The 17,599-nt window shown below is 40.3% G+C and overlaps 1 protein-coding gene across 2 annotated transcripts in view; it reads right to left on the reverse strand.

The window, feature by feature from the left end:
• Positions 1 to 17,599, reverse strand: part of tie1 (tyrosine kinase with immunoglobulin-like and EGF-like domains 1) — a 77,224-nt gene that overhangs the window by 54,872 nt on the left and 4,753 nt on the right. For both annotated transcript variants that reach the window (XM_062028206.1, XM_062028204.1), the window contains exons 2-4: positions 8,879 to 9,175; positions 8,703 to 8,813; positions 8,477 to 8,632 (exon numbers count right to left, since the gene is read on the reverse strand). In XM_062028206.1, the coding sequence (XP_061884190.1) occupies positions 8,477 to 8,632; positions 8,703 to 8,813; positions 8,879 to 9,175 (564 nt within the window). The remainder of the gene's footprint in view (positions 1 to 8,476; positions 8,633 to 8,702; positions 8,814 to 8,878; positions 9,176 to 17,599) is intronic.

Consider the following 17,599-nt stretch of genomic DNA (forward strand, 5'->3'; position numbering starts at 1 on the left):
TGAATAAAACACGAGGGTCAAGACTATTTGAGGCAATAATGTTTGCCAAATGTTCTCTTTTTGCCTCTTTTACTGTGCTCTGATATCGATGCCAACAGTCCTTTAAAATCTGGAGTGACACCTGAAGCTTGTCCTTCTTCCACCTGCGTTCAGCTTTGCGGCACTCACGTCTGATCGCACGGCTTCTCTCATTAAACCCATAAACACATAAGTTGCTCCTAAGTATAAGTCGCACCCCCGGCCAAACTATGAAAAAAACTGCGATTTATAGTCCGAAAAATACGGTATATATATATATTTTTTAATGTTTTTATTTTTTTTATAAATGGCTGTGATGATAATGTCAATGAGGGATTTCTAATCACTGCTATGCTGGAATTCTTATGAATATTGATACTGTTGTTGATATTATTCATTCTTGTTTGACTACTTTTGGATTGTTTTGTGTCACATTTGTGTGTCTTTTCAATTGCTATGTTGATTGCTATTCTGTATGTTGCTGGGCCGGGTTTGGTTTTGGAACTAGAATTGTATTATTATGGTATTATTGTGTATTATTTTGTTGGATTGATTAATAATAATTAAAAGACATTTTTAAAAAATTGCTCATAACAGGCAGCAAACAATGCAGGTAATAGAGAGTTATCTATTCCACCTAGAAAGCTTTACATGGACTGGCACCTCATTATATCTCGGACCACATCCAAATTTACACTCCTGCGCGCGCTCTGAGGTCCGAGAGCCAGCTCCAGCTCGTAGTGCCCAAGACGAGACTTAAAACCAGGGGAGACAGGGCCTTCTCTGTGGTCGGCCCTAAGCTCTGGAACACGCTGCGCCTCCATGTTCGAACTGCTCCCACAGTGGAGTGTTTTAAGTCTCGTCTTAAGACCCACTTTTATTATTTGGCTTTCAACACTACGTGAGTTGTGTGGTCCTCTGTGGTCCTCTGTGTTTTTAAAATGTTGATTTTCTATTTATTGTTTTAATTGGTTTTACCTTTTAAAATAGTTTTTAATCATATTTATTTTTATATTGTTTTTATATTGTCTTTATATTTATTTATTTTTTTTGTTTTTATTCAGTCATTGGTGGAGCTAAGGGTAATATTTGAATATTGTTTTTAATATTGTTGTGCAGCACTTTGGAAACATTTCTGTAGTTTAAATGTGCTATACAAATAAAGTGGATTGGATTGGATCAGAAAGCCCTCAGAAAACCATCCATAGACCTCTAACACTGTTTATATACATGATGTACGTATGTATGTGATGTAGTAACACAATGCACGATAACATGTATTAACATGTAATATTTACGGTATTTTGGTCATATTAAGCATTGCCATAACTTAATTCCTGGGCGCATTGCTTTCACAGAGTGAACGCTACTTCCTTCAAGAAAAAAAACATAGAAAACACTTTCTGTGTTTGCTACCACTAATGGCAGACTTCATGGCAGCCTTGGAGAGTTACCATGTAGCACTATTGCTAAAAGTTTCGACCAAAAACATAAAAAAAAAGTGACTTACAATATCCGCTCTCAATTGGGTGCCGACTGATGAGATGTTTTCATCTTTCAGCACATGTGCTCTCCTTCAGCTGCTAAATCCAGCACAATCCTCACTCCTCAGATGAAAACGCCGGGAGGAAACATTTACCGAGTCCTCCGAGAGGTGTTGTTGGGTTTTATGCTGTGTTCCGTTTGTTTAAATCAAGTATCCACTGCTTGCATAGCGTGTGGTATTTCAACGTTGACCAACTTCTCGGCTTAGTGCCACAACCTTCTGCTATACATGTGAGACGCAGGATTTACAACCCAGCATTAACTTTCACAAATTCAAAGGCAATACAGCAGCAGAAGAAACTCAAGTAGCTCGCTGGTGTCCGGAGGAGCAGTGTGAGCAAGGCAATGTGCCTCGACGCCAAAAAAGTAGTTCCTCAGCTTTAGCTCTCACAATAACAATGCAGCTTTAGCTTGGTTAATTTGCAGGTCCCGACATGTCAATGGAGTGTTGTTGGCAGCTTTGGGAGGTTTTTAGAGCACTTTATTGGCAGAGATGATGAATCCCAATTACCTGCTAGTACCTTGCTTGTACTAGCAGTTTTTCACTATTTAGAATGCATAGAAGAAGGTAAGATGTGTGAGTTGGTTGCAGTGCAGATGCAGGGGCTGCCTTTACAAAGTAATAATGCTTAGTTTCTAGATGAATAAAATAATATAATAGCTGGGGAGGTTTTGATATGTGTCATAAGAAATGTGCGACATCACTTCCTGTTTTTAAACCTTATTACGAAAAACATGATTGGTTGGCGGTAGACACTTTTAACACACACGGGCTATTGAAACAACATGGATGAGGTTCACAATGACCTTTTTGCCAGTGTGCGCTGATTTTAAAGATAATATTTTTTCATCTATTAGGATTGCACGATTCTGTAAAAAGTGTAATAGAATAGAATAGAAAGTACTTTATTGATCCCTGGGGGAAATTCAGCGCCACAGTTCGCTCACAATAGACAATAAATACTATTACTATACTATTATTATAAATACTAATGACTGTCTGATCTAGGGTTGAGATTGTGATTCTCTCAGCCACTGTGTTTCATACACGCTATGTTTAAAATTATCATTATTATTACACTTCTCTTCGTCTCGTGCTGCTTGAAAGAAACTTCCAATGTTCGGAAGGATAGCTTTTTAAAATAGACACAAATAGAATGCTAAATATAATTTATCAAGTCAGAAATATTGCACCCTTGGATCGTGGATAGTACATTCGTGCATGTAACAAAGAAATGTCAAAAGAAAAGTTATGCTTTAGTGCAATCGCTCCTCCAGCGAGCTGATGAATATTAGCCAAGTTGAGCCAACTTGCCGGTGAAGAAGAAGTGGTGCTCACAATAGTGCAATGTGAGTCCAAGAGTGCAATTGCAGCATATGTCTGTGATACAGCCTGTTTAGTAAAATAAAGATAGCAATCTTGGTCATTTAGAACCTAGATAGCATGTTAGTGTTAAGTCTATTTGATTTTTTGTACAACCCTATTGATGGGCCTAGCACCAAACTCTGGGCCCCCATACACAAGACTCCGAAAGGGCCCCCCATACCACGCCAAACCCAACGTCGCTGCCCCATACACACACTTGGTATGTTTGTTTACATGCACTAAAAACTAGAGATGTCCGATAATGGCTTTTTTGCCAATATCCGATATTCCTATATTGTCCAACTCTTAATTACCGATTCCGATATCAACCGATACCGATATATAGAGTCGTGGAATTAACACATTATTATGCCTAATTTTGTTGTGATGCCCCGCTGGATGCATTAAACAATGTAACAAGGTTTCCCAAAATAAATCAACTCAAGTTATGGAAAAAAATGCCAACATGGCATTGCCATATTTATTATTGAAGTCACAAAGCGCTTTTTTTTTTTAACATGCCTCAAAACAGCAGCTTGGAATTTGGGACATGCTCTCCCTGAAAGAGCATGAGGAGGTTGAGGTGGGCGGAGTTGAGGTGGGGGAAATAGGGGATAGCGGGGGGTGTATATTGTAGCATCCCGGAAGAGTTAGAGCTGCAAGGGGTTCTGGGTATTTGTTCTGTTTTGTTTATGTTGTGTTACGGTGCGGATGTTCTCCCGAAATGTGCTGGTCATTCTTGTTTGGTGTGGCTTCACAGTGTGGCGCATATTTGTAACAGTGTTAAAGTTGTTTATACGGCTACCCTCAGTGTGACCTGTATGGCTGTTGACCAAGTATGCTTTGCATTCACTTGTGTGTGTGAAAAGCCGTAGATATTATGAGATTGGGCCGGCACGCAAAGGCAGTGCCTTTAAGGTTTATTGGTGCTCTGTACTTCTCCCTACGTCCGTGTACACAGCGGCGTTTTAAAAGGTAATACATTTTACTTTTTGAAACCGATACCGATAATTTTGAAACCGATATCGATAATTTTCTATATTACATTTTAAAGCATTTATCGGCCGATAATATCGGCAGTCCGATATTATCGGACATCTCTACTAAAAACAAATTATTGCATGGATTTGGTTGAAACCAGCATTTTATTTAAAAACCTTAATTAGGTGTTTGACTTTTAAAAATGGGATTAAAATAATGCTTCTAGAACATGTTTAGAAAAAACTTCACAAAATAATTTGGTTTTATTTTTAAAAAATATATATATATTTTTTTTTCCAAGAAAGTGCCAACACATTCAAAGTAAAGTGGCCAGCATATGTTTACAGATCATTTTCACTTTAATATGATTATAAATCAGTCAAGTTTTCTTTTACTTCAGAGTGTAAAATAGAGCTTTTCTGATATTCACGTAGGATTATCATTAGTGGATAGTATGAATAATAATATAATTACATCATTATTAGTATGATTATATTATCATTAGTGTATCTTCTGCTGGTTAAGTTTACCTCTGTCTTTAAAAAATGGTAACGTCTGTAACATTCATTGAGGGTCCTTGAACGCACCACAATTATGGGCAATGAGATGCAACTATGAAACTTGCACATAAATTTGTCCTCTGCTGCCACAAATAGATTTATTATATTTTTTACCGTTTTACCTTACCTTTCCTCATCCTGGTTCCAAAATGCTGGTGCTGTGTATGAATGCTGAAAGGTCAGCATTGTTGAGTAAAATGTTCAAAGTTAGGCTTTTCCGCATTCTCGGTGGAATGAACAATTATGTATTTTTGATAAGAGGTGTAGGTAGTCTTAGATAGGAATGGGAATCGAAAACTAATTCTTGTTGAGACGGCTCACAGGGTTTTGATTCCTGGGAATCATTTGACAGTTTTGTTACGATTCCTTTATAGCGATATCTGTGGGCCCCCATGACATCATCATGCGAAGCGCCGAACAGCAGCGCACACGTTAGAATTATTCACGAGAAAGGAAGGCAAAGGGGCAATTTGCAATACTTAGAAAGTGGATATTGCATCAAATTGAGAAACTACTAGCAGAAGCATTAGCAGACCCAGCATGTGATAACATTGAGTGAATGATGCGTTTTCCATCCCCTCCGAAATGAAAGTGAATCACCACTGTAGCTAACTAACAAACTAACACTGCCGATCATGTTAAAACATGCTATTATTAACTGCAAACGTGAAATAAATGTTTGTCATGCATCACATGACGAGATGGTGTCTGACCGCCAGTTTGCACGCCACCTTCAGAAGAGGAGTTCTCCACAGCTGGCGACATCGTGTTTAGTTAGAATTATCACGTATGCTTACTAAAACAGCAGATATGCATAACTTTCGGCTAAATAATGGTTAATTTTCATAGTTGCTGGTTGAAACATTGCACAGTGTACTTCTACTTGACTTAACTTGCTTGTTGTAACTGTCTTTGACTGACCTAGTTGTACTGACTTTTGAGTGCTCAGCATATATACTGTGCAAACATTTAAGAAAATAATACTTTTAAACAATTTTTTTTTTTTTGGCACCTGCAAAGTGGATGCTAATTAACTTGATTGCTATCCTTTCATCCAAATGAGAATCGATAAGATAATTGATAAAGAACCAAACCGTTAAGCAGAATTAAAATCGGAATTGTAAAAATCTATTCAATTCCCATCCCTAGTCTCAAGCAACAATATTATTGAACTTTCACGGCTATGATCATTTTAAATGAACATTTATGACGTATTTTTATTTACAAAAGACCGAAGCCTGAAAATAAGCAATGGAGGTCATGTACTGTCAACTACCATTGATAATTGGGAGCAGCTTTACAACACATGTGCAAACCATGATGCACTTTAGGAAACCTTTGCAAGCAGACTTTTCTTATGCACATATAACTAACAAATCAAGGCAAATTATTTTACTAAATACAAAACCCAAAACCTGTGAAGTTGGCACGTTGTGTAAATCGTAAATAAAAACAGAAAACAATGATTTGAAAATCCATTTCAACTTAAATTCAATTGAATAGACTGCAAAGACAAGATAATTAACGTTCGAACTGAGAAACATTTTTAGTTTTTGCAAATATTAGCTCATTTGGAATTTGATGCCTGCAACATGTTTCAAAAAAGCTGGCACAAGTGGTAAAAAAGACTGATAAAGTTGAGGTATGCTCATCAAACACTTATTTGGAACATCCCACAGGTGAACATGCTAATTGGGAACAGGTGGGTGCTATGATTGGGTATAAAAGCAGCTTCCATGAAATGCTCAGTCATTCACAAACAAGGATGGGGCGAGAGTCACCACTTTGTCAACAAATGCGTGAGCAAATTGTCGAACAGTTTAAGAACAACATTTCTCAATGAGCTATTGCAGTCCATCCGGATTGTTATAGGCGCAAAGTTCAAAAGCCAGCATCTGTGATGGTATGGGGGTGTATTAGTGCCCAAGGCATGGGTAACTTACACATCTGTGAAGGCACCATTAATGCTAAAAGGTACATACAAGTTTTGGAGCAACATATGTTGCCAACCAAGCAACGTTATCATTGTCTTGCTTATTTCAGCAAGACAATGCCAAGCCACGTGTTACAACAGTGTGGCTTCGTAATAAAAGAGTGCAGGTACTAGATTGTCCTGTCTATAGTCCAGACCTGTCTCCAATTAAAAATGTGTGGCGCATTATGAAGTGTAAAATACGACAATGGAGACCCTCGGACTGTTGAACAACAAGCAAGAATGGGGAATAATTCCACCTGAAAAGCTTAAAAAATTGGTCTCCTCAGTGTTGTTAAAAGGAAAGGCCATGTAACACAGTAGTAAAAATGCCCCTGTGCCAAATTTTTTGCAATGTGTTGCTGCCAGTAAATTGTAAGTTAAGGATTATTTGCAAAAAAAATTTTTTAAGTTTCTAATTTCAAACGTTAAAGGCCTACTGAAATGAAATGTTTTAATTTAAACGGGGATAGCAGATCCATTCTGTGTGTCATACTTGATCATTTCGCGATATTGCCATATTTTTGGTGAAAGGATTTAGTATAGAACGACGATAAAGTTCACAACTTTTGGTCTCTGATAAAAAAAAGCCTTGCCCCTACCGGAAGTAGCGTGACGTAGTCGGTTGTTCGCTTCCTCATATTTTCCTATTGTTTTCAATGCAGCTAGAGCGATTCGGACCGAGAAAGCGACGATTACCCCATTAATTTGAGCGAGGATGAAAGATTTGTGGATGAGGAACGTTATAGTAAATGACTAGAATGCAGTGCAAACATACCTTTTTTCGCTCTGACCGTAACTTAGGTACAAGCTGGCTCATTGGATTCCACACTCTCTCCTTTTTCTATTGTGGCTCACGGATTTGTATTTTAAACCACCTCAGATACTATATCCTCTAGAAAATGAGAGTCGAGAACGCGAAATGGACATTCACAGTGACTTTTATCTCCACGACAATACATCGGCAAAGCTCTTTAGCTACTGAGCTAACGTGATAGCATCTGGCTCAAATGCAGATAGAAACTAAATAAATACATCCCTGACTGGAAGGATAGACAGCAGATCAACAATACTATTAAACCATGGACATGTAACTACACGGTTAATAATTCTCAGCCTGGCAAAGCTTAACAATGCTGTTGCTAACGACGCTGAAGCTAACTTAGCAACTTAGCAACCGGACCTCACAGAGCTATGATAAAACATTAGCGCTCCACCTACGCCAGCCAGCCCTCATCTGCTCATCAACACCCGTGCTCACCTGCGTTCCAGCGATCGACGGTAAGAAGAAGGACTTCACCCGATCACAGATGCGGTCGGCGAGACGGAGGAAGTTAAGGTGAGTTCGGGGGCTAACGCGTCTGCTATCCATCTCTGTCTTCCTGGTTGTGTTGCTGTAGTCCGCTGCTAATACACCGATCCCACCTACAACTTTTTTCTTTGCAGTCGCCATTGTTCATTAAACAAATTGCAAAAGATTCACCAACACAGATGTCCAGAATACTGTGGAATTATGAAATGAAAACAGAGCTTTTTTGTATTGGATTCAATGGGTCCGAATACTTCCGTATCAACTGTTAACGTCACGTGCATACGTCATCATACATAGACGTTTTCAACCGGAAGTTTAGTGGGAAATTTAAAATTGCACTTTATAAGTTAACCCGGCCGTATTGGCATGTGTTGCAATGTTAAGATTTCATCATTGATGTATAAACTATCAGACTGCGTGGTCGGAAGTAGTGGGTTTCAGTAGGCCTTTAAGTATCTTGTCTTTGCAGTCTATTCAATTGAATATAAGTTGAAAAGGATTTGCAAATCATTGTATTCTGTTTTTATTTACCATTTACACAACGTGCCAACTTCACTGGTTTTGGGTTTTGCGATACAATACTATACCATACTGTATTTTTTGCATACTTAAGCAAAGTTTATGTTGGCGGAGCAGTGTAACATCTGTATGTCATTAAAGGAATTGCTACATCTGGCGCTCAAGGCGTTAAAAGTCCATTATGAGGGGTGTTTCCCACAAACCTCTGACAATGAGTCTCATCCAGGCCCCCTGCAGAGGACTGTCCCCCACGTAGCTGGCACTGTAGATGCCTTCATTGGCAAAAGCTGCGTTCTCCACAGTCAGAACAGCAGTGCGGTTGACCATGTCGTTCCAGTGAGTCATGTAGTAGTAATTTCCTACACAAAGTGCATCATTATTGACATGGATTTAAAAGTATCCTGTAGCAAGCGCGTCAATCTGCTCTACCGTTGTACTTCCAGGTCACGTCCCTCCTTTGGGAGCTGAGGAGCTGCATGCTGAGGTGAACCGTTTCCCCTTTATTGGCAGTCAGAGTCAGGTGATTCGGGACAAAGTTCGCTGTGAATAATAACACGATACATGTTGATATCATGCATGTTTATGTGTATGATATGTGAATGTACCTCTGCCAAAGTTGTTAATCATTGTGACCGTCTCAAGCGGAGGAACTTCCTGAGTGGATTCGCAGTAAAATATACCGATGTTATCCAGGTCTTTGAAGTCTCTGGCCACCACTTTCTTGTTCCTGGGTTTATGTAGTTTGAAATTTGGCATCTTTGGGAATATGAGGATTGTGTTGTCTCTCTTAATGTCCAGTTCCACATGGGCAGGCGTGCGGTCTCCGTTGATACATGAGATGGAAAAGTGATTTACTTTGGTGACCTCTGCTGTCGATATCATGGTTAAGTCGATCACAGCATCTGTAAGAAAGGAGTTTCTCATTAAAATGATATTGTATTCTATAAAAAGGAACAATTTTAGCATCTGTTCAACATTTAACAGGGCTTTACCAATTATAATCAAGCACATACTGGGTTATTATTGAGACAATACAAAGACAGATTCACTTTTATTTCGGGCCTAATTTGATTGGGGAAAAAGCTTCAATTTACATTGTGTTGCTTTGAATAATAATTTAATGAGTGTAGATAATAAAAATTTAACAAATCCGCATTGCATGGAGTGCCCAGAACTTTAAATATGCCCACTCAAAGTTTGTACATCCACACGCACATTCACTGTACAAACATGCATATACACAAACTGTACATACACATTCACTGTACAAACATACATATACAAATACTGTACATATACAAGTACAAATAAATGCATACACTTGTGCATATAATCACGTTTCATCAAACATATATTAACGTTGCTGCCCTAGGGGAAACTGGGTAACACACGGCACACTGACAAAGCTTAACCTATTGTTACTATAACAATCTACAAGGTTAATATAGTTGGCTTCTCTTTCTTCCCCTCCATTTATCTGCTTTCTTTTGTATTTCAAGTTATCATTCCATATATGTATTGTTGCATTTGAACAATTGTATTGTTGATAATAGAGGTAATTATTACTATTCATTATCAATAGTGCTATTTCTATTGGTATTTGTATTGCTCCATTTGTAGTGTAATAATGTTCATTGTCATTTCTGTATTATTATTTATTTCACTAATCACTTCTTTGCTATCACTTTTACCATCATATTTGTACATATCATATTTGCTGATGTTGTTCTATTGTTGTTGTTGTTGTTGTTGTTATTGTTATTGTGTTTGTCTCTCTGTCTTATACCCCTCTTGTCCCCACAATTTCCCCCTCTGTCTTCCTTTTTTTCTCTTTCTATCCCCTCCTGCTCCGGCCCGGCTGCACCAAATAATATTATAAATCCATTTAATAAAGTAAAATACAAATAAGGCAACAAGAGAAGTATCCCACACTTTTCTTTTGTAAAGTACATTTGTACAGCCGATATGGGCATCTACATCAACAATATGATTTGCCTGAGAAGCTGGACAGGACAAAAAATAAAAATAAATAAATAAATAAATATACAGACATAGTTTCTGCATGGCCGCTGCAGTGAGCGAGCGCACATGAGAGCTGTGGTGCACTGTAAAAAAAATAATTGTAAATTCACAGCGATTTACTGGCTAATAATTGCAATTATTTTACAGTAATATTTACAGTAATTCCCTGTGAAATATCTGTACAGTAATTTCCTCTAACCGCAGAGTTGGGCTTTTACTGTAATTAAAATAAAGTTACAACTAAATGTTGTAACTTCTAAATTGTAATTTTATACTTAATCAGAGTCGATTTAACAGCATAATAATAATAATAATAATACCTGGGATTTATATAGCGCTTTTCTAAGTACCCAAAGTCGCTTTACATGTAGAACCCATCATTCATTCACACCTGGTGGTGGTAAGCTACTTTCATAGCCACAGCTGCCCTGGGGTAGACTGACGGAAGCGTGGCTGCAATTTGTGCCAACAGCCCCTCATGCATGCCGCCACTTACTGTACAATAGTGTGCAACATAGTCTACAACACCTCTAAAATAACAAATCCGTTTGAAATTACAGTAGTTTGTTGTAATATTACAGAGAACTATGATTGCAGTACTTCACTTGGAAATAACAGTTAATTGCTGGGAAATAAAAATATATTGTTGTGATGTTAGAGTACATTTTTACTACAAGATTTTATTGTGAAAAAAATCATGTTAAATGCTGCGATATCTAGGTAAATACAGTATGTGGGTGTTGTGATCTGTGTGGCGGCAAACAGCAGAGACTTAAAACAATATATATTCGTCCGTCGCCACATCGTGCTTAAAGGGCAACTGCACTTTTTTTTAGGAATTTTGCCTACCGTTCACAATCATTATGAGAGACAAGAAGACATGTTTTTATTTTTTTAATACATTTTATCTCGTAAATGAACGTATGGTAAATAGAAGTCAGCTTACAATGGATTTAATGGGAGGTCCTATAGAGCCCTTTAAATAACCATCCAAAATGCGGCAACAATACATGTCGTGACCTGAAAACAAACCAAGTATTAGCGATATTGTTATTATATACACTAACGCAGACAAACTATTTTTAGCGGCGCATTGTCACAGCGAGGTAGCTAACTTGTATGGTTATGGGGACATCATCGGCTGGTGAGCTGCTTTCTTGCCTTGATGCTTGTCAAACTTTATTATAGATCATAAATAATGCCTCTCACCTTGATAGTAGAAGGATGAAGACATAATCCAACAAGTTGGTCAACTTTGGAATCCATATTAGACTCAACAATGATGAGAAAGACACAAGAATATGCTTGGTAACGCCCCCATTTTTTCTTTGTGAGAATTATGAGTCATTCTTCATGTAAATGGCATTATATGAACAATTTAATAGTCAGCATCCCAGTGAGAGCAGTCATTGTACAGTAAGTGACGTTATACTATGTTTGTTGGCTATCATGAAGTCTGCAGTGATGTTGTTGGGAGGAAAAAGCGAACGCAGTGATGCATTATTTAAAATATTGTGCCACCATATGCGTAACATAAGCAAAATACGTAAATATTATATGTTATTATGAATATGCCTGTTACTACATTACATATATACTTACAGTGTGCATACAAAAAACCTTGTTGGATGTGTTTAGATGTTTTATAAGCGTTTTTTTAAGGCAGAATAGAGCGATTCCCATAGGTTCAATTGTAAGCGGACCTTTGATCACATTCATTTAATATTTAGAATGCATAAAAAAATAAAAATAAAAATAAAAATACATCTGTTCTTGTCTTACATAAGGATTGTGAATGATAGGCAACATCTTTTTTAAAGTGTCGTTCCCCATTTAAGATACAGTGGCTTCATCACATAACGGATTTTGATTTACTTTCTAAAGCATATTCTACAACATTGTCAGCCTAAATTAGGCATTTTCAAGCAAAGAAATATGGTTGAATGAAATAAAAATATCAATACAGTAGTATTGGCCACGAGATGCGACCAAACCAATCACAGTGTGCTGCTCAGTAACGTGGCCTCTTATTGGCTCAGCCTCAGGCAGCATTACTATATTAGAGTGAATCTAAAACTGCGGTGCATGTACCACGAGAAGTACACATAATAGTACATATATATATCCCCTGGGGCGCGGGGCGGGGTCTGCCCGGGGTCGCCCTACGCTGCGGCTGTGCGTGCCCGCCTGGTGCCGGGTTGGGGGGGCTGCTTTCCTCCCTTGTTGGGGCCCCGGCGGTGCTGCCCGACTGCCCTGCGGGGGTCTCCCTCCTGTGTTTTACTCCGCCCTTATTTATTTATTAATTTTATTTATATATATACTTATATATATATATTTTTTAATTATCTATTTAATAAATTTTATTTATTCTGTTAAATTATATACATGTATATATAGGTGCGTGTGTGTGTGTGTGTGTGTGTGAGTGTGTGTGTGTGTGTGTGTGTGTGTGTGTGTGTGTGTGTGTGTGTGTGTGTGTGTGTGTGTGTGTGTGTGTGTACGTTTGTATGTATGTATGGTGGAATCTGTGTGTATGTATGTAGGTACATGTGTGTGTGTCGCTGCCCCGGTGTGCATTGCTGATCGCGGCACCAGGCCTGCAGAGATGCCATGGCATGCCGGCTGTGGGTGCGGGGCTGGGCCCTTATGGCTTTTTGCCGGATGGGGTGCCTGGTGGGTGGTGGGCGGGGGGGCCTGGACGTGCGGGTATGGCTGCGGGGTTTGGTGGCGCTGGACACTGTTGGCAACCAGGCCTCATGTTTATTTTTTATGTGTGTATGTATGTGTGTATGTATGTGTAGGTGTGTGTATGGGTGTGGATGTCCGGTGGATCGATTGGCCTGTATGTGGATGAGTTGGGGTAGGTGGGTTGGCGGCCTCTGTGGTAGCTGGGGGTGTGCGTTGTTGTGGTTTACGGGGTAGGTCGCTTTTTTTTGTTTCAGGTTTCGGCGGCCGCGGGTGTTTGTACTGCGGACGGGCGGTGGTGGTGATGGTTGCTGTGGTACTGCCGGCGGTTGGCGTCGCTGTGTTGGGTTGGAGTGGTTGGGGGACTGTGGCTGGTATCTGTGCGCTTGTGGGGTTGTGGGGGCTGGCTGGCGTTGGCTTGACGGCTGGTTTGGGGGCTGGCGTGCGGACGGGGTGCATTGACTTCTTCCCCAGTTGGGGGGCACCAACCCCTGGCCGGAACTCGTATGGGTGCGTTGCTGTGTGGATGGCCGGGATGCGGTGTTTGCATTGGGCATGGGGCTGTGCAGTTTTTCTGCGTTTGGTTGCTGGTATGGGCTCTGCGGGGTTGGGTTGGGGCGGGCGGGGGCTGGCTTTGTTTGGCGGGGGGTGGGCTCGCGTGACGTCACGCTAAAGTGGTCTGGTGTGGGTCACGGGCCGTGGGGGGGGGCGGCTTCCTGGCCGTAGTTCCTGGTTGTCGGCCGCATGGACTGGGGGGGATGTCCGGGCCCTCTACTCCTCCTACTTATAGCACACACAGTCACACAAATATAGGACTTTGGGGGATGGTCCTGCGGGGACGCATGGCGGGGGGTTGAGGATGCCTCCTATGGGGCTCCGGTCCTCCTGTCTTGTCCCCTGCTCGGCCATCCCTCAATCTTAGCTGCATATTAGACACTTAGGATTTGGAGGGTTCGGCTTGGTTGGGACCCACCAAGACCTTGATGTCCCCCAATTTTAATCGCATTATTAGTTCCCACAAGCATACATATCTCACTCACGCTACAGTACACGCATCAATAGGGACTGGAGGTCGGCTGTAATGGCTGACCTCCTAATTTTAACTACACAGTAGACACTCTGGGGGCCTTGTACACATGCATGTGGGGGGGTTGGGGTTCGGCGCACCCCTCATTGCCTCGTCGGCCGGCGCGGATTCCGGGGACTGCGTTCTGGTGGCCTGCCAGGCTTTTATTAATTTATTATTATTATTTTTTATTTTTTTATGTGTATATATATGTATGTATATATATATATATATATGTGTATGTGTGTATGTATGTATGTGTATGTGTATGTGTATGTATGTGTATGTATATATGTATATATATATATTTATTTATTTTTATTTTATTTTATTTTTTTGAAAATTATTTTTATTATTTACTTACTTTATTTTATTTAATTATTTGTATTTGTTATTTTTAATTTAATTTGTATTTCATTTTATTATTATTTTTTATTTTATTTTTTTAAATTATTGTTATTTTTGTTTAATCTTATTATTTATTTGTGTGTGGCGTCGCGCGGGTCTCGCTTCCTGTTGGGTGGGGTCCGTGCCCGTGTGGCCCGACCTGGCGACTTGATGTGGTGGCGGCGCGGCGCGGCGCCCGTGTCTGGTCTGGATACTGTGTCTCGGTTGTTTGGGCGGTGGTGTGTTTGTGCGGGTTTGGGTTGGGGTTGGGGTGGTGGGGTCTTTTGGCGGGGGGGGGGGGGTGGGGGGGGGGGTGTTGGTGTCTCTTGTTTGCGTGTTGGCGTTTGGGCTTGCTGGCGGGCTGGCGCTGGCTGGTATCTGTGATCCTGTTGGCGTGTGGTTGCCGGTCGCGGTTTATTTTTTGATCGCTTTGATTTGATTGGGTGGTGCTGGCTGTCTGTGGGTGTTGTGGCTGCTGTTTCTGCTGCCGTTTGTTTGTGGTGTGGGCGCCCGTGGCTGCTGGGTCTGGTGCAGGGGGGTGGCTGATGTTGTGACTGGTGGCAGCGCGCGCGCGTGGTGGTTGTCGGGGCTGACAAACTGTGTATATGTATGTGTATGTGTGTGTGTGTATGTATGTATGTATGTGTGTATGTATATATATATGTGTATGTGTATGCATGTGTATGTGTGTGTATGTGTACATGTGTATGTTTATGTGTATGTATATATATATGTATGTATATTTCTGGGGGTACGTTCTGGGCCTGCCTGTCGGGTGGGGGTCGGCGCCTCAGGCTACTGCATCCGGACTGCGTGTCTGGAGCTCCTGGGTCCCGCCGTCCATCCCTTCCGGGTGCCCGTCTTGGTTGGGGCCTGCTGGGTCTGGTCCCTGCGTCTACTGTGGTGGCTTGGTGCTGCAGGGTATTCCGAGGTGCTGCGAGTCGGCCAGTTGTTGGGGTAGCGACCTTGTGTGTCAGCATGTCTGTGATCTTCTTTTAATTCTTTTTTTATTTATTTATTTTTTATTTTTTTAATAAATAGATTTAATTATTTATTTATTTATTTTTTTCCTCTTTTTAAAAAAAATATATTTTATTAATATTATTATTATTATTATTATTATTATTATGTATTTATTTATTTTATTTATTTATTCCCCTACCTCAGGGGGGGGGGGGACTCGGCGGGGCGGTTGCTGGTTGTTCCATCTCCATCGTTGGGGTCCCTGCGGGTGGGGTGGGTGGTTCCTGTGGCCCCGTGCTGGGTGGTCCTGTGGCGGCCGGCTTGGGTGGGGTGGCCGTGGGCTGGCCTCGCCGCGCTCTCCGGGGGTGGGGGGGGGGCTCATGGGGGCCCTGTTGCCGGTGGGGCGGGGGCGGTCTTCCCGTCCGGTTGCGGGGGGTCTCCGGGCCCCTCGGGCGGGGCGTCCCGCCTTTCTGTCCGTGTGGGGTGTGGTCTCTCGCTGGCTTGGGGTCTGGCTTCCCCCTGTTTTTCTCGTGCCTTGTCCTCTGCCGGGTGCGTCTGTCTGCGGCCTGCTGCTGGCCCTTGTGGGCGGCATGGTGGGCCAGGCTCTGGGGTTCCTGTCGCTGTCCGGCTTGGCTGCGTGGGGGCGGTGGCCCCTGGTTCCCTGGGCACCACACCTACTGTTTGTGGGATGGGTTCTCGGGGAGGCTGGGGCCGTACTCTGGCTCCCGCACACACTGGGAGTCAAATGTATTGTACATGCAAATTCACATATACTCACACACATACATACAGACATACATAAGTACCTACGCTCCCACATACATATACAAATAAATACAGTACATATTTACACATTCAAAGTTTGTACATCCACACTCACATTCATTATACAAACATACTGTATACACATACTGTACATATACATTCACTGTAAAAACATACATATACACATACTGTACATATACATTCACTGTACAAACACACACATACACATACTACACATACATTCACTGTACAAACACACACATACATATACTGTACATATACATTCACTGTACAAACACACATTTACACATACTGTACATATACATCCACTGTTCAAACACACATACTGTATACACATACTGTACATATACATTCGCTGTACACACATATACACATACTGTACATATACATTCACTGTACAAGCACACATACACATACTGTACATATACAAGTACATATGCACACATACACTCATGCACATAATCACGTTTCATCAAACATATATTAACGTTGTTGCCCTAGGGTAAACTGAGTATAACACATGGCACACTGACAAAGCTTAACCTATTGTTACTATAACAATCTACAAGGTTAAGGTTGCTTCTCTTTCTTCCCCTCCATTTTTCTGCATTCTTTCGTATCTCAAGTTATCATTACGTATATGTATTGTTGCATTTGAACAATTGTATTGTTGATAATAAAGGTAAAGTACTGGTATTGTTTATTATCAATAGCACTATTTCTATTGGTATTCATATTGCTCCATTTTTAGTGTAATAATGCTCATTGTCATTTCTGTATTTTTTTTTTTTTAAATTTTCGCTAACTGCTTATTTGCTATTACTTTTACCATCATATTTGTACATGTCGTATTTGCTGATGTTGCTCTGTTGTTGTTGTTGTTGTTGTTGTGTTTGCTGTTGTTGTTTTTGTCTCTCTGTCTAATCCCCCTCTTGTCCCCACAATTCCCCCCTCTGTCTTCCTTTTTCTCTCTTTCTATCCCCTCCTGCTCCGGCCCGGCTGCACCAAATGATAATATAAATACATTTAATAAAGTCAAAATACAAGTAAGGCAACAAGAGAAGTATCCTACACTTCTCTTTTGTAAAGTAAATCTGAACAGCCGATATGGGCATCTACATCTGCTATATGATTTGCCCGAGAAGCTGGGCAGGACATTATTAAAAAAAATAAAAAAATTAAAAAAAATAAAATAAAATAAATAAATAAAAGTACATATAAAAACACACACACATATATATATATATATATATATATATATATATATATATATATATATATATATATATATATATATATATATATATATATATATATATATATATATATATATATATATATATATATATATATATATATATAAGTGTAATGGTGACCTTATGTTTGGGTGTTATTATATATATTCACACACACATAT

The sequence above is a fragment of the Entelurus aequoreus genome, linkage group LG19, assembly GCF_033978785.1.
Source record: "Entelurus aequoreus isolate RoL-2023_Sb linkage group LG19, RoL_Eaeq_v1.1, whole genome shotgun sequence".
Taxonomy (NCBI): domain Eukaryota; kingdom Metazoa; phylum Chordata; class Actinopteri; order Syngnathiformes; family Syngnathidae; genus Entelurus; species Entelurus aequoreus.